General features: G+C 35.9%; 1 protein-coding gene across 2 annotated transcripts in view; it reads right to left on the bottom strand.

Annotated features, from left to right (window-relative positions):
* The window catches only part of PSME4 (proteasome activator subunit 4), a 69,758-nt gene that overhangs the window by 3,011 nt on the left and 43,929 nt on the right, over window positions 1-22,818 (bottom strand). For both annotated transcript variants that reach the window (XM_059828430.1, XM_059828431.1), the window contains 24 exons: window positions 22,015-22,071; window positions 21,771-21,826; window positions 21,589-21,687; window positions 21,067-21,129; window positions 20,809-20,904; window positions 19,838-19,969; window positions 18,115-18,324; window positions 17,256-17,392; window positions 16,874-16,927; window positions 15,924-16,053; window positions 15,182-15,263; window positions 14,475-14,628; window positions 13,882-13,951; window positions 13,021-13,146; window positions 12,519-12,671; window positions 11,639-11,743; window positions 10,775-10,866; window positions 10,251-10,382; window positions 9,390-9,598; window positions 9,015-9,100; window positions 7,914-8,042; window positions 6,629-6,784; window positions 1,812-1,974; window positions 372-505 (listed from right to left, as the gene is read on the bottom strand). In XM_059828430.1, the coding sequence (XP_059684413.1) occupies window positions 372-505; window positions 1,812-1,974; window positions 6,629-6,784; window positions 7,914-8,042; window positions 9,015-9,100; window positions 9,390-9,598; window positions 10,251-10,382; window positions 10,775-10,866; window positions 11,639-11,743; window positions 12,519-12,671; window positions 13,021-13,146; window positions 13,882-13,951; window positions 14,475-14,628; window positions 15,182-15,263; window positions 15,924-16,053; window positions 16,874-16,927; window positions 17,256-17,392; window positions 18,115-18,324; window positions 19,838-19,969; window positions 20,809-20,904; window positions 21,067-21,129; window positions 21,589-21,687; window positions 21,771-21,826; window positions 22,015-22,071 (2,825 nt within the window). The remainder of the gene's footprint in view (window positions 1-371; window positions 506-1,811; window positions 1,975-6,628; window positions 6,785-7,913; window positions 8,043-9,014; window positions 9,101-9,389; window positions 9,599-10,250; window positions 10,383-10,774; window positions 10,867-11,638; window positions 11,744-12,518; window positions 12,672-13,020; window positions 13,147-13,881; window positions 13,952-14,474; window positions 14,629-15,181; window positions 15,264-15,923; window positions 16,054-16,873; window positions 16,928-17,255; window positions 17,393-18,114; window positions 18,325-19,837; window positions 19,970-20,808; window positions 20,905-21,066; window positions 21,130-21,588; window positions 21,688-21,770; window positions 21,827-22,014; window positions 22,072-22,818) is intronic.

Here is a 22,818-nt window from a genome sequence, read left to right as displayed (position 1 = left end):
AGGGCTGCTTATAAAACCTTGTTTTAAAAATTTCAGAATGATTTTTTTGTTCAGGTTGATATTTTCTAGAATGGCATGCACAAAAGTGACATTTTTAATTAAAAACCACTATTTCCTCATTATAGATATAGTTCTTGCAGCTTTCAGTTTATGCTCTAAATTTGAAAGCAATAATGGTAGTTCTTACCACAAAAAATACTTAAAAGCAGTCCATGGCTTAAAATGTATTTGGAACCATTCAATAAAAAGCAGCAGAAACTAAGTTTCTTAACAGGTTCCTATTTTTATTTCTAGGAAAGAGGAACTCAGAATGAGCCAAGCGTATTTTAGATGTGTTATATTGAATAGAAAAATTATATAAGTATTTTTACCTCAATAGGCTGAGGATCATTAAGATGGGCACTGAGATCCATCAAGAGCTGTGGCATCCAGGTGGGTACATCATACGGACTTGACAAAATACACGCGCTAAGTCCTAGTACACCAGCATGGCGTTTAACCAAGTCTGCAATTGCAGGATATTAATTTACATTGAGCAAGGTGCAACTAGCTTGTCTAAGACATTCCTCAATGACACAGAAAAACTTAGAACTGGTTATCAGTGAAAATAAGGCTATTTTTAACTGATGAGAATGACTGACAAGAGCCTATATATTACACAGAGGTGATCTAATTAGAATAACACACTGATACTAATATTGAGTGAGTTTTGACCCTGAACTAGAAAAAACACCGAACAAAAACCAACCAACCCACCCTGCCACAGTAGAGAGATCTCTAGCTTCTACAGAAAACCAGATAGCTCTACAGACCATATAGTCAAATAAATCCACACAAGCATATGGGTCTCCAAATAGCTTCTGCTTTCTTACACAGAATCATAGATTCATTCTATGATTTGATCTTTAATTTCTAATGGAAGAAAGTCTAAAAAAAAATCTGCAATTGCTATATACTTTATAAACATTTCAAAAAAGCTTCCTTCTCTCAAAGAATCTTTCTCTCTACTCAGTAAATAGCTCATGAACTACGGTTCCCTATTTCTGTGTTCAGAATGTTTTCTCAAATACCAGAACTATCTGACAATATGGAAACCCGGTCCCGGGTCAAATGAATGTGACTCAGATGCACTAAATCTTTGGTCAGAAGCCAACGCTCCTAACTAAGGTTAACTAAGGGGGTTTTTGTTCTGTGTGTTTTGGGGTTTTTGGTGTTTGGGTTGTTTTTTGGGTTTTTTTAGAATAAAAACCCCACACTCCTAACAAATAGAAGGTAAGGTAGGTAAGGCGTGAAATTATGTTGTGGCAGTTTATTTACTGAGGAAAAAGCTATCCCTCATCATCTGCATTCTTAACTATGTGAACTGTGCACATAGGAAATGGAGAAATCTCTTTAGTGTTAATTCTGGAAAAGTAATAAATTAGTTTAACGTAGGAATACATCATAAAAAACATTACTTGCTTTTTTCATATTAGTGTGTTCTTATTCATCATTTATGCTGCAAATCAAATTCTCGAAGCACTTAAAGATTAGGATCTGCACTACATACACAGAAAGACAATAAGGTACATAACAAGTGATCTGCCATTATGGTTTATGAACACTTAGCAAGGAAAAATATTTACATGACCAACAGGCCTTATGTTTCTCTGGGTACATGTTAATTTTCTAAATACTGCTTAACCACAGGACAAATCCTATTCCACCTGGAGTGCTTGCCGAGTAAGCATTTAAGTGTAGCACAAAATATTTGTTCTTCCCTAACCTGCTATCGACATGCATGGTTTTACTCTCTGAAGCAATTTTCTTACCACCGGAAGGAATTGTATCCACCACTGAACCCAGGTCTCGCTTTCGTTTTTTCGGTAACCTCATCTTGCACAGCTGTTCAAAATGGGTCTGCATGGGACCATCCATAGTGAGAAAATTGCACTGTAGCAGACCACTTAGTGTGGTAGCAGCCATTTCTCTCACCTATGAGCAGAGATAGTACATACCACAATTACTAAGCACACATGCACAGCAAGAAGCAGGTATTTATGCTATTATCATCCTTTTAAGCACATCCAGCTAGGTCAAGTTACCAAACTCTGCCCAAGAGAAGTCTTTAAAATATTATCCCGTTATAGATCATAAACTACTAGCAGTTTACTGTATGGCTCTTTACAAATTAATAAACATAGTTCTATTGTAATACAGAACATTCACGTAATTTGTCACGAAGCGACCTACTACTCAAACAAACAATGTAATTAAACTCCGTTGTCAAGACATACATATCACAGATTAGATTAGCTTTAGAAAGTTTAAAAACAGACTTTGAATGAGAACAAGATGCCCCACCCCAAATAATCAACCTGCTTTACAAAATTTGTAACAGTCTCTGTGTTAATCTTAGTTTTACCAAGCAAAAAAAAAAGTATACTTTATTCAAAAGCATTTCGTTTTCCCCCTCAAATGTACATGGAGACATTAGAATTGACAAAGGCAGAAGAGCCTTTCCAAGGGAAGGTAGAAGGTGTGTTTATGAGACAAAGCTGAGTCTGTTCTACCTGTAGGCACAAGAATTCTTTGAGACATACAACAGACACTGGATTAATAAGCAATGACAACTAACTTCAGCGGTTTATGGTCAACAATTCAGTTCTGTAACGCTTCAGCATTATTTACTTTGTTGTCCTGAGTACCAGTTCTTTTCACTACATGAAGAAAAACCCAAATTCCAGGTTGGAAAAATAGTCTTCTCTTTGGTAACACAGAAACCCAAAAGAACAAGACTGAACTAAATTTTCATCTAATTGCCAAACCATTCAAAATACAGATCTCCTTTTCCATTCCTTTTAAAACAGCTACAATGCATTGTTAGTAAATTACAAGTAGAGACAACTCAATCACTTGCTTTTAAAAGCAAGTATAACCAATCAGTTCTACTAATTTCTCTCAGCTACTCAAATCTTCCCAAACCATAAAGTTATAGAACTAATAAGACCATATTTAAATTGGTGTTCCTCCGAAACTCACTTCCACTTTCAATAATTGCAGGCTGACAAAGACCTCCCAACATTTACAAACTTGAAAACCAAATCAACTTGTTGAAACACTGACAGCAGTTGCCAGGTTTCTGCTAAGTACATACTGTTACACGTAACTGTACACAGAACATTTGTCTGTCTGGAGTACAAACACCTACCAACGCTCTGAATCCAATGCAGCAGATTATAATAAATTACATCCTTGAACATAATGTTCTGAACCTCCACAAAGCAATAAGTATAGCTGCAAGTGCTGCAGTAATTAAACATAGTAAGTTAATAATACGCTCTTGAGACTTCTCTTCATTCCATTTGAATTTCTACAACATATTACTCAAACGTGATCTACTTTGTTAACAGCATAAAGAAGTACCAAGTGAAAGTCTGCCCGTATTGTTTATCACCAATTTGTGAGTCTCTTAAGAACGAAGCTATTAAATGAAACATGATGTGCTAATGAAAGACCCAGAATAGAAAGAAGCTTGGCTGTAAAGTGAGCAAGCTCCCAAGCGAACTGTACTCATTTACATCACTATTTGCTGTATTAAAACCACTTTCATTTCTAAATTAATAATCTAACTAAAATGAACGCTTTGCTGCAAGGAGCACCTAGAAGCAAAGCCTTTAAAATCATACCTTAGCAAACTAATTGTTCATCACAACATCTGGCCTAAATAATTTACAGATCATCATACTCACATGATGACTTATAGAATATAAACACTGCAGACAAGTAGCAGAGGAATACTCTTCCAATTAAGTATTTTTTGGTCAGAACTGACTGACCAAGGTCTACAGAAGTGTGACAATATCAGAACAGAAACACCCAACAGCACAAGGAAAACTTAAGTGCAGTACTCGCAAGGGGCCACTTACACAAAAAGAAAATATTCCCATTACTGTAACACTGCAGTATAATTTGAAAAATGTTTATCGAGACATGAGTGCTATGTATTCAGTACAATGATTTATAAAAATATAAACACATGAAGCATCTACCCAGATAGCTTCCTAGATCAAACTATGGCTGAGAAAACTGTAAGAAAGATGCTTTCAATTAACTAGGCTATCACTTTAACCATAACTTCAAGTTGAATACAGTCATTTTCACTTTTCCTCTACTTCTGACTGAGTAAATAGAATTATTTAGTGCAAAACACGCTTTCCCAAACTCAAATCATTCCTGCAGCTCTCTCCCACTGCCTATATGACATAAAAATCAGACGTGATAGTCAATGGTGGTGATACTGCTGTACACGGAGACAATATTTTTCAGGACTGTATACTTTTTCCCTTTATCAGATGCAGGGTCACATCAGCTCTTACATTCGTAGTACTCCATCAGCTCCACAGCTCCTCTGACTTTCAAATGGTATTTTGTGGGAAATTCTCCTTCTGAGTACAGCATTCTTCAATCCTTGAGACCTATGCTTAAAGTTGGATGCCTGAAATTTGCATTCAATAGAAGACAGACTGTCCTATGACCCACGTTCACTTTGTATTGCAGTCCCATTGCTACTTGACATTGAGTGGTCATCTGACATGGTCATTTGCCAAGGTTTGTTGCAATGATTTTATGAAAAAATATGAAATCACCAGGAAGTTCGAGAATTCTAGCAGTATTAGAAGTATAAACTGTATATTAAAGCAAAGAACAAGATGAACAGGATCATTTGGTCTGGCACCCTTGTATCAAAGTAAGCCAAAAAAAAAAAAAGTATCTTTAAATCCAAGATCCAAGATGTCAGTTCCACAGGGTAAAGACATGTTTTTATCTTTATACTAGTTAAAGCTAGGGATTCTATTGAAAGCACACTCATCTTAAAAATCCAGCATTAAAAAAATACATACGAATTACTCTGCAAGATACTGCATCTTTGCCAATTATTATCAAGAAAGAACAAGATTACTTTTCAAAGAAAAGTGAAAGCTTCCATGGCAACAACATGATCATAAGTGGTTATGAACATAGATAAGCTTTTGATTTGCATCTCTGTAGTGCAGAAGAATAATTTTTGAACATTTAAAATAACTAGATAAACTGTATTGAACTAGATAAACTGTATTGAAGCGAATAAAAGGTACTTTCAAAATTACATGAGATGATGAGGTAACTGTTCTGACTGGTGTGGAAAACAATTTATCTTGGATTGCCAGCTTTTGCTTTCCAGCTCGCTATAGCAAATAGTGACATAAAAGACATGAGAGTTCATCTGAAGACTGAAATTGGCATGGTTAGGTGAGTAGTCCAAGTGCTGTTCTTCAAGTATTACGTGCACTTATAGAGATTGTAATGTCAAACCTTTTAAACCAGAGATTTTAATTTGTGCATTCAAATTATTTTCAATTTGGTGTTCACAAAAGCAAGCTTCACATCTCGGATATAACTACTGCTTTAAATGTAGCTTCAGGAAGACCTAAACCAGGATCTTTGTTTTGGCAGAAGGGTATCACACTTCGGAATCTTCTCTTTCTTACAGAAAGAAAAGCAGCACCCAGCCACCCAAAAGAAGAATTTCACTGGTATTTGCCAACGGCACAAAAACCAGTGAAAATGATGGCGCAGGGTAAATGGAACAGACCAGAGGTTAACACTAAAGATTCTTCACTGTGCTTGAACATCAAACATACTTAAATTCACATCATTTAATACAAGCCTTCAGTTCTGTCAATTAGTGATACAGAATAAAATACTTCTGTGATTTTCCCCCAGCCTTTGGAAGCCTGACAGACAAGACTCAATGACTCACATCAGGTACCTTTTTTTTTTTTTTGAGAACAAGCTTATGATCCTGAGAGCACTTCTAAGAGCATACTGTGTATTCATACACGGATCTTCAACAGCATGTATGTACCACAGCCAAGTGTTTGGATGTGATCTCCTCCCACTTGTATATACTGAAGTATCACGAGCTCAAGAGACGTACGAAAACTTGTCAGACTGACAAGTAAGCTTACAAACTATTACCTTTTTGAATCATGTAACACCATCAGTAACAGCACCTGCTAGACAAATTCTGCCCTATAATGCATGCATCTTCCACAAAACTAAGGAAAATCTACTTATAACTTAAGAAATACTTCCTTAGTGAGCTGGATGTATTAAAAAAAAGTACTTTTGTCATTAATAAGCTGATATGATTAAATGGGAAACAGATCTATAGGGTAATAAATAGTGGTTTTATACAGTTTTCACATAGGAAGTCATTTTACCTTGTTGGAAGTTGAATTTTCTACCAACATCCATGCTAATATTTATAGTAAAATGGTAATATCCCTACTTCAGCTGTACTTAAGCCAAGAATGAAACAAAGCAATGTTCCATTCTGTTGAAAAAGTAGGAACAATGGAACTTCAGAAAATACTTCATTAGTGATTTTTAAAACAGCTGTTTTCCTGGAATGGAATATTAAAAGAAAAAATGGAATATGAAAGAAATAAATCCTATAAAGCTAGTTATAGTTAAAAAAAAAAAAGAATGCTAAGCTAGAAATACTTGCTATATTAATTTACAACCAGTAGCTTTCTCATAAAACTTGACAAGGGCAAGAAACCAGTCATATGAAACAAAGAATTTCAGAAAAGGTATGACTTGCCTCAAGCTGTTCATCTTCTAGGAGTTTTATAACCAACCATCTAATGTCATTGACTGCTTCTTCATTGTTGAGAAAGATAAAGAGATTGTAGAACACCATGGTCTGGAGGTAGGTTAATATGGTATACCTAGCATGCCAAGAATTGCTTCTTGCTGTCTACAGTAAAAATAAATAATAAGTATGAGAAAGGAAGAATGCGAAGGAAAGCAGCTACCCGACGTAGAGCTAACAATATTTAAGAAAAAGCTTTTGGGGCCAGTTGCAAATAACTCCCCTTTTTCAGATATTTTTGTTTCACACACTCTTCAATTTCCAAAGCACACAATTATTATTTAAATAATAATTTATTACAAGCCTAACTTCCAAAGCATACTGTTATTTAACAGATACCTTATAATTTAACAGATACCTAATACTGTAAAAGACAAAGTAGGCAAGTTTCTCCCTTTGACTAACTTCCAACATCAGTCATAAGGCAGATATAAATAAACCAGAAATTCCGTTCTGCTTGAGTATATATCTATTCTATACAGTGGATTTGGAAAGCAAATTTTTTTCAAGTTCCTTTCCTTTCATCTCCATATGCTTATGGAAGTGCAAATTATTGAAAGCATCAGGCATGGGTGCAGCCTTCAGGCATGGGTGCAGCCTTCAGGCATGGGTGCAGCCTGGCTTGCAACACTGCAGTTACTATTTTGGCTGCGTGTACAGCTTACACCAACATTTTGCAATAGGTCATCTTACTACTGTAGATCAGTCTTGAATGACTACAGAAAAAAAATGCATTTCTTGCATGACAAACGGTTTACAGAATGAACCATTCAATTCAAGAGTGCATTTTCATTTATGTTGTTTTTCAGAAAGCCGTAGCAGTTGATAAATACACTGTAAAACTACAAAAAGGCAGACATTCAAGGGCAGTTCTTTATATGACAACTCACTTCGAAACTGGATTTTGAATTGTTATGCTCATGAGGAGACATGTTTGGCTTAAACTAATGTACTACTGAACTGAATTTTAATTTATTAAAATAGCATTCAATTTCTTATCAAGGTACAAGTTGTTTAAATGTTTGGGAGTAGGAAACAAAACAAAACCAAAACACATTTACTGTTTCTAAGAAAGTTTTAAAACACTTCTAATAAACTGTTTACTTTCACCTCTAAGAAAATCAGTATTGGATTCACTTCAAATCACAACTATTGTATAACCTTTAACAAAAAAAAAAAAAGCAGAGAGCGCATCAGATAACAAGCAGCTTTGAGTTATTTAGACCATACTCACTTGTTTTAGCACCTGAAGTACCAAAGGCACTTGCTGAGGATACAGCAAACCCTGAGACATTAACGACAAACACATCTTAGCATCTCTTTTGAGCTCATCATAGCTATTGTCATTTTCTACCGGTGCAATCTACAGAACAAGATCGGGGGGGGGGGGGGGGGGCAAAAAAAAAGGCTAGTGTGAGTAAATAAGCACTGCTAACAGCAAAATCCTGAAACTTTCTTGTTATAGCTCATGAAAGAAAAGTTATCTAGGAAAAACACAATCAATATAATGCTGAAAGATTAAGTTATCTAGGAAAAACAATCAATATAATGCTAAAATATTCTCAGCAACAGCTGTGGAAAAAAGTGAGTAGAATCATGAGATCCTTGTTCCTTGCACCATATATTACTTATCTAAACAGCATGGCTAGTCTGAAGCTCTTAAGGAGGATTAAATGGGTGCTGTTAAGACTTTGGTTCCCCATTGCCATTCTTTTGGTATCAAATCCAATTAATTTAATATTTTAGATATAGATCCAAAACTGAGAGAAAGCTTTATCAGTATTTCAAGTTCACTTTCACGTAAATAAACCTTTATTTTGTGGTCCCATACATTATTGTTGGATAATTGACTGGTGTTTATATAAAGTAAAACATATGCTTTGGAGCATGCAAATACGTATTATTTCAGATATATAGCACTGAATGACCCAGCTTAATGAAAGAATACAAGGATTAGAGATGCCAGGAAAAACAGGAGAAGTACCACCGTTTAGAAAGAATTGTATAATCATGGAACAAAAGAAAACAGCTAAAGATAAGTATCAGAACAGAAACAACATACACTCATGAATTAAACACTTTTTTCCCCCCAAATTACACATGTACAGGGCATTCACCTACAAATCATTATGGTCAGGAAACCATTTAACAGGCTAGATTACCAGCTGTAAATATACATAAGCATAAAAACCCAACCCCGTTTGGGCCTCCTCGGCATGCATGTTTATTACTACCATTATTGGTTTTATTTAAGAAGTCCCTTATAACTTTGCTTTATACATAGAAGCCTTTTTTAATCAAACATGACTAATAAAGCAGCAATTAAAGCACATACCTTGAAAAATAAGGGTAAAAGCTGGAGTTGCTCTGTGACAGCTGTAGAGAAGGACCGTCCTGCACTTGCCATCAACCACTTCAGGACTGTTTTTATAAAGAGAAATGATTACTGATTAAGCAGATAAAAAGTAGTAATAATCCCAAACCAAATTATTGCAAGACACTCCCCTGGAGATTTTCACACATTAGAGTGGACCTATACTGGTAGTTTGACCCTGTAAAGGTGACTCTATAAACCTCAACCCTGAAACAACAAATACCTTGTTGCAGCACAGATCTGAGAGGTGAAATTGTGTACTGCAACTGTGTAGTTTGCAGACCTCAATCATCGTGTCATAAAATACCCCCCCATTTCTTTATCTCATTAACTCACTAGTTTTCAAGAGTTTAATGCCCTGAGTTCGCTCATCTTGTTCACCAACTCCATTCTCTTCCATAACATGATTCTGAATTTCTTCATCTGCTTCCATGAGGGGTTTAAGATGTTCAAGTATCCGGGTAGTAAATTCATGGACACGAGGAGATTTAGTTGCAGCAGTATTTGGCAAGGAAACATCTATCATGAATATGTAGGTCAACACACTAAAAAAGCAAACAACGAAAGCAAGAACATACAGTTAGCATGACTACCGTCTAGAGAACATAGCTAAAAGCGATCTGAGATCAATTTGTTGAACTTAGAAGTTTAATACTTCTAGAAAATTTCCTCTTATCTTCAAAGTTATTTAAAACCAAGTGTTTTTCAAATACTCTTTGTAGATATTTGAATCAAGCAGGATTAGACAATCATTAAGCTACAAACCCCCTCTCCTCCGAACAGACCTGCAACTAGTTTTTCAGTCACTAAAATGCTCTCTAAAGGATTCCCTGGCTTATTAGGGCCTAGACAGAGTAAATTTGGCTTGTGGTGGTGTGGTTTTGGTTGGGTTTTTTTCTGTGAGTTTGTTGTTTTTTTTTTTTTTTTCCCCAGGGGGTGTTTGTTGGGGGTTTTTTTAAGAGCTTTAGAAATATCATACATAAACATAACAGGCCATATACAATGAAAGACAAAAACAGGGAAGTCATCTGAAGTTTCTGAAGCAAGTCTGTTAATGATAATTTATCTAATTTCTAGTACCAATATTAACGCACAGAGATAAGCAGTCACCACTTCAGTGTAATTATTTAGATACTCAATTACCCAAAGAAAATGAAGAGAAAAAAAAATCCAGGAACTGCAGAAGAGAACACTGACCTTCCTATTCTCTCTCGGACGTTTTTGTAAACCTGCGTGAGTTTAGGTTCCAAGTACTTCAGCAGCCTATGCAACAGTTCCGGTACTCTCCATTCTTGCTGTGCAAGGCCACCTTGCAGTACGTAAAGTCGGCTAGGAATCAGAACAGCTTATCTTTAGTCATACAAAATTGTTCCTCCCTTCCCCGGTCCCCTCCAAGCCTTGTTTTGGAATGTTTTGTGTGTGACAATGCATGAAAATGTCTTTGTGTGAATTGCATGCAAAGATGGATAAAAATTACAGAATGAAACAAAGTACTGCTGCTATGCCAGTTCCAAACCTTCACATTCTTTTAACTAGATTTAATTACATAAAAAAATAATAATGAAGAAACTGCCATTGTGTGGGGAAAGCTAATTGGAAAGAAGTGCTTTTGTTCCCTGCTTCTATAAGCCAGCTGGCACAATATGCTCTCAATACATTTTATCCATTGCTTTATTTCCTTCTTTATTCAGCCACAATAAATCAGTTAAAATTAATTTTACCATGCATCTACAAATGATCCTCCTTCACCACTCAATGGAGATTCCAACAGCAATTCAAATAACCAGTGGAGTTTCCTAGGATCTCTGCTCTCCTGAAAATAAACGGGTATCAGAGATATAAGCAAATCGGGGATTTTTTTAAATGTAAATAATGTATAAACAAGCAAAGTTTTGACAGAGATTTTCTCTGCATCCCTTGGGTTTATTCTATTAAGCAAGTGCAAAGTTAAATATCCTTACACAATGAACCTCAATAGGAGGAAAACCCAATGAAACTACACGCAGTTTTAATTATTTGGTAATTACAATTATAAGACTAGAAGGAATTTTAGCTTCATTTTTGACATATATGAATAATCATGCCTGAATTTTGCTAATAAATTGCCAGGGTTATGGCTGACACACTATGCTGAATTTGTCCACCAGTGTATAGAAATCTTACTGTCTGTTAGAAGACAACTTGAGATGTAGTTTTCACAGCATAAGGCTAAGCTTCACACTTTTAAAGCAAGAATGTGTAATTTGAGTTCAAAAACTCCCACAAAAGTTGAACACATAGCAAGCATACTCATTAACATCACCCACTATCCTTATACAGCTCTGCTAAAATATTTAAAGAAAACTAAGGCTTTATTTCCTTTCTAAAATGCTGTATTTGTCTGCAAAGGGCAGAAGAGAATAAAACATCCAAAAAAGCTATGAGATTTTTAAATGGATGTTATTTTTATACTGTATTTTCAGTTCTCTGTTTTAGCTGATAAAATACACCCAAACACCTCTGTTCATAAAGCTCTTATTTACATATTACCTGTAAAACTTGACCATCTGGATACAGCTTTACAAGACTACAAAGGGGGTACTTACACAGGAGGTTGCTATGCATGTGCCCCAATCATTATACGTTTCCACTGTAATGTTGGATAAAGCTGTTCGAAGCAATGGACAGAGAAGCTTCCAAAGTTTTTCCACCTGAACAGCAAAAAGGCAGAAAAAAAGATTTGTCTATTTAAGGACAAAATGGTCATCTAACCTCTGTGAACCCAAATCCTTCCGTTTTTCCAAATAATGGAAAAACAATACTGATTCTGGAAGCAGCTGTCGTATGATATTTATAAAAGGAAATAAATACTATCAGAATTAAGATTTCAGGAATCATTTTAATTTTGTTTACAAGGTGTTTAGAAATACTGTGGACTACATGTGCACCATTTTCACGGTGATTTCAGTACAATTGTATCAGAGACTGCATACACTTTGCTTTTGGTAGGACAGCAGTCTTGTATACGCCAAGGACTTCCCCCCCAGATTTTTAAATTTCTTTTTTATTTTTTATTAAGGAACTGACTCTCCCAGAATTATTTTTCAGCACAGAAATTAATTTAAAGATAATCTAGACAGCTAGGTCTAGACTAAATAAAGATGTAATAGTCTGAAGTGGACATAAGCACTTATTCCAACTGGAAACTACAAACCATGTCAGTTTTGCTATCCCCTGACCAGCAAACTGTTCCTAGTTTTAATCTTGAAGCATTTTATGACACCTAGTATTATACAGGCACTAAACCAAGCTATGAATTGTGCTCAAAGTTTGGCGATGAAGCACTAAGTGTTGCAGCATTTTCTAGTCCTTTCTTGGACATAAGTGACACATTAAAAGCCCTCAACTTCATAGGTTTAAATTTGTTTAATAATTCAGACTTATTCCTTAACTTCCAAGAATCACTCAAAAACACCACTTCAGTACCTTCTCAAATGTCCAGTGTTTAGAACCTCTTATTAAGCCAGCTATAATTTCAGCTACACATCTCTGGGTGCTTTCATGGGAGTCTGCCACTAGCTGTTCTAAATGGGGCTGAAGAACTGGCAAGAAGGCATCATCAAAGTTTCTGAAAAGGCCCTGTAAAACAAGATGTGAAAGTGTCTTCAGTAATTATCCGTCTAAACCATTGTCTTCATAAGAAGAACGTAAGACAGTGAAGCGCTTGAGATTTCAATATGCGGAAAGTGAAATTACTTTGCTTTTGTAACAGAATTATATACAAGTGTCCTACGTACTTCTGTGTTATTCTAAATGTTTCCTTAAGTAGTTAATTGGAAGAGAGGATTAATAGGATTAATCATTGCAGCATACCTTTAAAAAGCAACATTTTGCAAGAGTGGGTTATAAGCCAAGTAGTGTGTGGCTTTTCCACGCTTTGATAATTATCTACAAAATGAAGGCAATTTAGTTATTGAACTCCAGTTACCTTGAAGAGGCAAAACCTGCGAGGATTAAATTTGTCTTTTCCTTTTCTGTCTTCTAAAGACAAAAATTTTATTAACTGCTCAACAAACTTGGGATCAGAAAAGTGATCGTATATAATTTGTTCTGCCTGTAACAGGAAAAAAAAAAAGAATTAGCTATGAGGTGCTTGACTGTCACAGTGATATCCCAATCTTTCCAAGTCCCATTTTTCATTTTAATTCTATTTTTGGCAAAAATCATGCCTCAATTAACCATTTCCCCCCTTCATTTTATAGGGAATATTGGCTAATGTTTTGCAAGACTCTTGATTTTTATTTGCATTAATGACTTTGGATTGTCTTTCCTTTCACTAGCACAACTCCTATAAGTAGTCATTCCCACTGTCATTAATTACCTTGTTCTAAACTGATGAAGATTTGAAAGGGAACAAGAAAGTGCTCATTAATACAATTATTCCATGATCACTGACAGAGAAGCTGCAATACATTAAAATAATAGTTTCTTCTTGTATGCTAACACAGTAAGTATGAAAATGAAGTAGAAAAATACGATTAAAAATGTCTTGTGGGGATCTAGGTTTCAGAATAGTTATCACTTATTGATTGTTAAAAACATGGTTATGTCCATACAGCCATGAAACTGCATAGTTGAGTTCAATCTCCATCTTGGTTTGCAATCAAGCAAAACAAATCTGTTTCCACACGTTTTGTGTAAGCACTCTCTAAATGGCAAGCAATACTTAGGTTAAAAGAGAGCAGGGAATTTGATCCCCACAGTAATCTGTGGACAATAATAAAAGAAGAAAGGAGGAGAAGCAGTTTTAAAAAAAACCCACAGAACTGAAACACACTGAAACCCTTACCTCTGTCAGCTCATCTCTCCTTCGTCCAAGTTTTGGTTGATGCTCAACTGGAGCATAAACTGTCATAGTTCTGAATATTAAAAAAATATATAGTAACACATTTCAAAGTAAAATAAAGCTTATGATTATTTTCTGTGTTCTCTATGTTAAATAGGATTTATCATCAACTCCAAAAGAGCAAAACTTAAAAGAAAATTTAAACAAAAAAATTAAGTCTGTTATCATAAAGGTTTTGCTACAGCAAGCAATCCAGAATTGTTAATGATAGAATACTCTGCATATTATGTAATATTCAAACAGGCATACTTCATTTTAAAACTAGCAGTTAAATAGCCATATGAAGTATGTGCCTATAGTACCCATAAAACCCAAAGAGAAACAGGTAGGAAATAAATAATTTTTAAAAAGCAACAAAAAAAAACCCCACAAAACCCACCCAGAAGTGGTAAACCAAGCAAGGAGCACAGAGGACAAAATAAATTGTATTTTTTGTTTCAATTAAAAAAATTAAACCTAACAAACACTATTTAACTTCCCACAGGTTTTTGCCTGCTGACTCTCACAATTTTGTTTTAATGCTTAATGATACTCACTGAGGCCAGGTATAATATCCCCAGTGTGTTTTCTCCACAAAACAGCACGACTCCCAGGCTTCCTTAGTCTTTGGTAAACTCTGACTGTCATAGTGCAGCCACTGGTTATCTGGTCTGTCACCAGCCTGAATGCTGGAAGGCTTGGGGTTTCCACCTGGTTAAAGAGGAATTTATACTCTATCAAACTTGTTCATTAACAGTCCCAGCAAATGTTATGACATACTTTTACTAAAAGATTCTGAAGAGCTTTTATGTCTCCCTCACCCCAATCAAATCCGTACAGAGATTTGCCCTAGGAGTTTAAAAGAAACAGTAACAGCAACAGAAGACATTCCTTTAGTAATTATATAATGTGCCATTTGAAATGATTAAAAAAAGAATAAAAAAGAGATATACAAATAATTCTCATAAATTATAAGGCTTTCTGAAAGGAGAATGACCATATCTCTGAAGTTTTAACTCACTTCAAATACGTGAATAGCTTAATACACACTTGCAAGGATAACACTGTAAAAAAAAAAAACACAACACAAAAAAACCTGAAAAATGACCGATTGTATTACCTATTTTGTTTGCTTAGGACATTAACAACCAGAGAGAAATGAAAAGCTTGTGATTCTATGGTTAAGTTAACCAGAAAAATAGGCTTTTAAAAAAATTTTAGGATAAATGTTAGTACTACATTCCTTATATTAAATAAAACCTACTTATTTCATAAGGGCAGATGGGCACTTTCTTGTGTGTTCTCTTAAGCTGCTTAAGAATACCAGCCACAGCCGAGATGGCCACCTAAAAGAGAGAAACAGGCATTAATGTATCTATTCCATACACTTACTCCCAGAAGGATGTGTCTAATCATCTCGTCACAGGCACATTTTAAGCCAGCTACGCAGCGCCCTAAAAAGCCAGTGAACATCACAGTGAACTTTGTCACCCCAGTGGCTGATACTTCCCATAAAGAAGTAAATCTCAGTCATTTCAGGGGATACAGGACATGGCTTAAGGGTGGCCTTTATAGACCAGAAAAACCTCCCAAGTAATCATTTTCAGGGAAAAAAAAAAAAAAAAAGGACCTGGCCATCGGTTTCAAGCCTCACTGAGGTGACAAGCAGAATGAAGGGTACAAATAAAACACATAGATAGCTCCCTTCAAGTAATAAGCTGCAGATGGAAAAAACAGACATCTGCAAAAGAATTCTGAAATAAATAAGAATGAATTGGTACATTCCACATTTTCACAGTTTACAGACTTTACACCGTATGTCATGGCTACAGCACTGCCAAGACTGTCATCTTGGATTAGGAACTTTTGTAAACGTTCACAGCTGGAAGAGTGAGGAGGGACCTACACCCCAATTTTTGCGCTTTATCGCAGCAAGACACCACAAAACATCTGATCTAAACCCCAATGAGCTGCAAAACAAAAAGATACAATTATGTTCTTTTTACCTTACGAACTACAATTGCATCATGGTTGAGACACTGCACAAAGAATTTTATGGCACGGACAGGCAGTATCCTATCATCCCTCAGCAGCAGAGACAGAAACCCAATACTTATGTGCTCGAACTTCCAGGGACTAAAAAAAAAATAAAAATATTCAAAACAGACGATAAATAGCAGAGTTGCATGTACTACTTTTGCATAGAAATGATTATACGGATTAAGATTATGTAAATATGTTTGGACTAATTTAATGTTCTATGCCACTGCTATAGTCAATGAGCTTAACTGTCATTTAGAGAAACCTCCAGTGTTCTGCGAACACACCAGTACAATCAAAAACACTCAGTTAATGGTGTCTTTTTGATCTTGGCATTTCAATGCAAAATACAGACCTACAGGGGTATTCTTTTAAAGTTTTTAAACACAAATATTATGCTACCAATTAAAATCTATTCGGATGTCAGTATTATGCAGACAGAACCAGAGCTTTTTTCTCCCAACAAACAAATAATAAAAAAAATAACGGGTCAATCTAATTGACGACAAAGCTAAATTCCAAGATGTGATGACACCTTATATTAACAAACCAAGCTCCCAATGAAAATGAATTCAAGACTTATTCACGTCTTTACCTAGGAGACAGTAATGCAAGATTCCCCTATACCAGCCTTTATTTTCCTGTCTGAGCAAGCAGAATCCACATGCAAATGCACGAGGACCTCCAGAAATTCTGCATATACCTTTGCAAAAGCTCTCCAAGAAGCTAGCCACAATCCATTTTATGCAAGACTGCTACTGATATACTGCTTTTGGACAATTGCTTCGAGGGTGAGAAAAAATATTACTCAATTCTGGTCATGCTAACTGCACTTCTTGATGCAATTGATATTTATTCCTGTAGTCACCTCCAATCCAAGACAAAAAAATTCTCATGCACAGAAAGGGAGACTTACAGATTTCTTTGTTCCACACAGTCCAGCAGCATGTTGACCAAATTTTCATAGTTTCTGAGGGAAAAAGAAGGAATTGTCAACCAGATGCTACTGAGAACCATTTAAAAACAGAACAAAAGTTCCTCAACGAAAAGTGGGTGAAGGCAATGCAGTAAATGCAGCACAAACTGGGAGGACAGAGAAGAGGAGGAGGAAGGAAGGAAGGAGATATGAGCACAGAAGAAAGAGGCTGCCAAGTCAGGAGAGAAGACACACCACAACAATCATTGGACATTCTGAGTTTGTCAAGCCTAAGTTTTAGTTTAGAAATTTTGAATTATTGCATTTAACATACAGTAAATATCAGACAGTGCAAGCTAGCATTAAGGGAAGTTTAACTTACCGCAGAGCCTCAGCATTCTTTTCTTTCTGTCGCTGAATTCCTAACTGAATTTCTTCTGAACAAAGACCTGTGAAGTTTGAACTTGGATGTTCTGATTTTTGCAGCATAACAGCTATCTCAACACATTTCTCTGGAACCTATTGACAGAGAATGCAAAGATTTATGACTGAGCAGCAACTTACAAGTTTTTACATTTGTTTGTTTCTGTTTTTAAGTAAGGAGAGTTCAGAATCATATGAAGAATGCAGAATTTCCTGCGCACATAGACAAGTCCGTGAAGAAGCAGGGAAGACAGCTTTTGTGTTCACACAGTAGAACTATTTCTCCAAGTAAATGTTTTATTCTATTTTAAGATAAAGATAAACTTTAATACTTCATTAAAGCGTAAAAATTGCCTATAAAAGATTTTTATTAATTGGCATTCATTCTTTAAAATAAGTACCGTGCCATTTATCCCACTATTAGGCAAGAGGCAGTTGTGTAATGAGTGCTGTGTGTTAGCACAGAGGGACAACACTACTAATACTGGCAATGTTTATTTGATGACACTGTCCTACCAACACACATCTTCACACCTGATCAGCATGACCCATACTAATTAACACTGAAAGGCGACTTAAACTTCCTTTCTGTAACAGGCTTCCTTAGCGGTTAACAGAAAGTTACAAATTCCAATAGTATTACAGGAAGCTCTGTTACTTCAGTCTCAAAAATACAGGTCTACATTCCTCTGTAACAGAAATCAGAACACGATCAACATCAGAAAACTAACTCAAATAATATAAATGAGTCTCAAGCATTTATGGAACTACATTCTCTCAGAATCCACGACATTAACACCGAGCAATCTGTCACTTACTGCAAAATCCAATCCAATTGTTTCATACTGCCTGTGGATTTTTTCTGCTAGGTCATCGAAGAGTCTAACTATGGATGGTTTTTCCAAGGACATAGCTTTGCTAAGCCCAGAAGAAACAATCGCTGGCCACGTCTGTGCAATACAATCCCAATCGTGAAGATTTGCCAAACATACTCCACTGTGATTTCCAAGAAGACAATATAAGGCACCCTGCAAAATGAAAGATGACATTTAAAAAAGTTAAAGCATTGTTCATATATAAGTGGTATCTATCTACATAAGCATGCACCCACACAGAATAAACATTAATCTTCATGTTACCAAATCATTAAAATGTACCACAAACATTCAGCTACACGGCCTCATTGTTAAAATACTGAAGATTTTTCACAGAATCCTCTTCATGCTGAAGAACTATTTTAATGAGATTGGAAGCCCTGCAAATTAATTTATCCACAGAATAGCTGACTGATTTCTGAATTACATTATAAAGGAGATTATTCAGTGATCAAGTACCACACCTGGCCTTTCTGTGAACTTATTCACGTTTGGGCTGCAGGCAAATCACGATGCTGTTAACTAGGCACCCGAACTGATGCCGACTGAACAGCATGTGGGTAACCACTGGACACGACACAATGAACTGGTGAACATGACAGGTGATGGTGTGAGAAGCTGACAAGAGTTACACACAGTAAAACAACGGGTGGCTGGATTTCACAGGCAATGATGTGGGAGTTGTGTGAGAAACGGCCAAATTTCACAGCCAACTGGAAGGAAATCTTGGGGACCTTTTGGAGAGCAGAGTCTTACAAGAACAGCAGCACCTAGGTAACCACATCAGTAATAACATATAGGCTAAGACTGCCTGGTAGCAGTATCAGAAATACCAAATTCAGGTATGGTAGCTAATGCTGTAAGCGTAGCAAAACTGGGACCAATCAGGAAAAAGTAACTAGGCGTGGGTTTCTTATCTGGGAGGAGACAGCGATGGAGAAAGGGGGGGTACAAGGATGGCGGAAAAAAAAATATCATCAAGACACAAGAAAAGGGATAATAAGATATGCAAACAATATAATCCCATGCTGTCTGATAGTACCTATCAGGCAGCTAAAGCAGAACAATAAGCCATAGCTGCTGTTCCAACTGTATGACAAGGGTCCACCTTGCCTCTGTGGGGCCAGGAGGACTGAGGGGGCTGCAGAAGAAGGAGGGGAGCATGATGCTTTCGAACACCTGGACAGATAGATCGCATCCTGGCATCACTGCGTCAACACCGTTTCCAGGCCTCACAGCATCAGCAATTACCCACCACTTCACAACAAACCCCACCTGATTTAGTATAACTTTTTTGGGTGATCAACTTTTGGTCCAGTTCACACTATTTTCTTATACTGCTACAGCTGATGGAATTGCTTAATGAGTTTTACCACCTTGCACTACAGCTTCTCAATTTCCACTTCATAATTTTAAAACAGGGGTTAACATACACTTTTGTAATACCTGAACACACAATGAAATGAGGAACATATATAAACACAAAATTTCTCTTGACACCTGATCTAATCCGAATAATTCCTTACACTAGTCATGTGTAAGCTATATGCCATGAAAATATCAGAGTCATGCTGATAAACAAGCAAATCCCACTTTCACCACTAAAAACTCTCCTATAAAAACACTTTCAAAAGACAGACATGAAACAACGTTAATGGGACAGTACTTTAAATTGCTTTTGAGTGACATCTTGCCGGTCTGGACGCAAGAACTCCAAAACCAAGGGAATGATATCTCTGCAACAAAAATTGTACGTTCCCAGAGCTGTGAAGAATGCTTGCTGAGCTTTGCTTCTGACCTGTGGCAAGAGAGGCATTACTAGAAAGTCTTCTGAACCAAAAATATATATGAATACAAAAATAACATCCTTGTCCATTTCAGTTACTTATGCACAAATACATCTGTGCATAGAAACAAAATTATTTGTAGAAGGTTGTAAATAGCATGCTTCCTCTCACCCTTGCTCACAGTTGTTTATAAAAACTTACTTCTTGTTTCTAGCATTTACTTGAGAACAAACACAAAGTTAAAGAATTTTCTTTATGTTGCCAAAAACAGTCACCGTGTTTTTAAGATCGCTTGAAAAACAAACAGCTAGAAAAACAGATGCAGTTAGCAGAACTCTAAAGAGCCAGTAGACATTGTGGATGGATCTGAATTTACATATACACACAGAGCTCCAACCCAGCAAAGAGTTCAGAATCCAACTATCAGTGCACCTGTTTGTGTATTTTTAAGAACTAGGATACCACCACAGCTACTTCCTAAAAGTAGACTTAGTGTTCCAAATAGTGTCATGCATCATATCTTCACATCTAAAATCCCAACCTGGTATATTTTTATTAAAAAAAATTATTGAATTATTGGTTTTAGAAGCCCAGAGTTAAGTCCCTCAAAAAATTTAAAATTTGTAACCTAAGTTGTCAGTCTCTCTACCCAGTTAAGTTCTTTATTTGACAAAGAAGGGGCTTAAAGCAAAAACTATGCCCAAACCGGCAAGTAATGCAAATGAAATAACTAAATATTTCATGTTGCCATGGAGATAAATTGAAAAGCCAATATCCTGATAACATTAACTTGAAGAGTTCAACAACGTACCACTCCATGTATTTCAGTTTAAAAGGGGTTGTTCCTTACCTGACCATATGAACTTGTGGACAAACACAAAAGATCTCTGATCATCTCCTGGTGAGAAGTTTTATATTCACAGCCTTCCATCGTTAGTGTTCTCAGCTACATTGCACAGAAAACACAAATAAAGGACAGATTGTTTTTACATTTCACACATATAAGAGAAACACTAGTGCTGGATTATTGCATCTTTTGCTAAATGACAATGTAGCAAACCATCTATTCAAGTAAAGTAGTTAGTGAAGATTTAAGCGAAAGTATTACCTCATGCTGCAACATAACTCTGTCTATCAGCAACGCTCTGATATGCTGTTTCTTTCCTTGAAGCTGTAAACAAATATATAATTGGGTTTAGATTTCAGTATCCATATTAGCAATTTTCACTGACTGAATTCCCCATGTACTCTTTTTCTTCTAGAAACAGGCAAATTTCATGTAGAAATTCTTGGCAGACAACCTAGATTTTTTTGCCCAGGTAAAGTTTTTTATTTGCCTATTACTGTGTAAGCAAAAGGAAGCTCTGGTCACAGAAATTTCTCAGCTAACAAGGACCAGAATGGAGCATCATGCCAAATTTCAGACTTTGGTCTATGGATATATGCAAACCGAATATTACAATTCAGAAATGCTAAATAAAGCACTGCAAAACAATATTCTTATCAAGGAATTAGATTTCAGAATTATGAAAACTGATGAGGACAGTAATGAAAATATGAGAAAAGTCTTTCTGAACATTAGGTACTATTTCCATCCCTCACCTAAGCTTTACAAAGAAAAACCACTGACCCTGTTCTCCATTGATTTTTTCACTAGATTAAAGCTTTTCCATCGTGAATCAAACTCATGCTTGTGAGACCCTTGGAACTGCAAAACATCACTAATAATCTGTAGAAAGAAAAAGATGACAAAGAGTGATTATTCTGCAAAACAAGTAATCTTGCCTGACGTATTACAAATTCTAAGTATACCTTTATTATTAGAAACAAAGACTTGGTATCATCTTCTGAATTATCAAGTATATAGCCTGCAATTAGAAAAAAAATCATTTATTATCAGACAGGAAAAGAGCTTTAAAAATTAACAATAATTTTATTTCTACAAAGCTTAAATTAAGACTTGCAGGCAAAGTAAACAAAACAAGTTTCTCACCTATAAAATTATACTTAAAAGCACAACACAGTACTCTTTAGATAAAGGAGTGGTTAAACTTACGCAGCAATTTCCTTGTAACTTTTGCAATTGTTTCTCGATAATTCTCTCTTGATAAATCTACAAAAAAATTAAACATATTCTCTTTATTATACAATAGCATAAAAAGCAATTTATAGATAAGTAAACCAGTGGAAAACCAGAGCAGACTATTCAGAAATGGCAGTGTGGACTATTATAAAAATAACCATCTTGTTATAGCTAAGGACAACACTCTCATAGGGCCTTCTTTTGTTTATCAAGTCAACATTATGTTTTTTTATAGGTACACAGCCTTCTTTATCTGCTTTGACAGTTGGCGTCATTTCTAACCACAGACTGAGGCAGATTATTTAGCGTATGGAAATTGAGTAACACGCTAAGCAGGGTAAAAAAGGAAGTCAACAGCATACAGATTTTACGTATCAGGTGATCAAGCCAGTAAAAGACTGGGGACTTATTCCCCTTCAATACATGGAGGTGAACAGACATTCCCAATCTAAACAACAAAAAAGCAGAAAAAAGAAGGACCAATGATACAAGCAGTCTCCTTGGAAAGTTTTAAACCAGAAAAAACTTAATTGCTGCAGAAGACCACTAAATAAATGCCCATTCTCTAATACAAGTATATGGCTACAAACTCACCACTTGTAAACTAATGGACCAGATTTTAGAACAAGTATTAAAGCACCTAAAACCATTTAATAGTCCGATAAGCAGCTACCCTGTGCCTCAGTTCCGTATTCAAATAGCCCATCTTCACTTGGAAGATGGGGAAGAATACACACAAAGCCTGAAAAATGCGGTTTTCTTCTAATGGAGCCGTCA

The sequence above is a fragment of the Gavia stellata genome, chromosome 23, assembly GCF_030936135.1.
Source record: "Gavia stellata isolate bGavSte3 chromosome 23, bGavSte3.hap2, whole genome shotgun sequence".
NCBI classification, from domain to species: Eukaryota; Metazoa; Chordata; class Aves; order Gaviiformes; family Gaviidae; genus Gavia; species Gavia stellata.
This window is presented reverse-complemented; position numbering and strand designations above follow the sequence as displayed.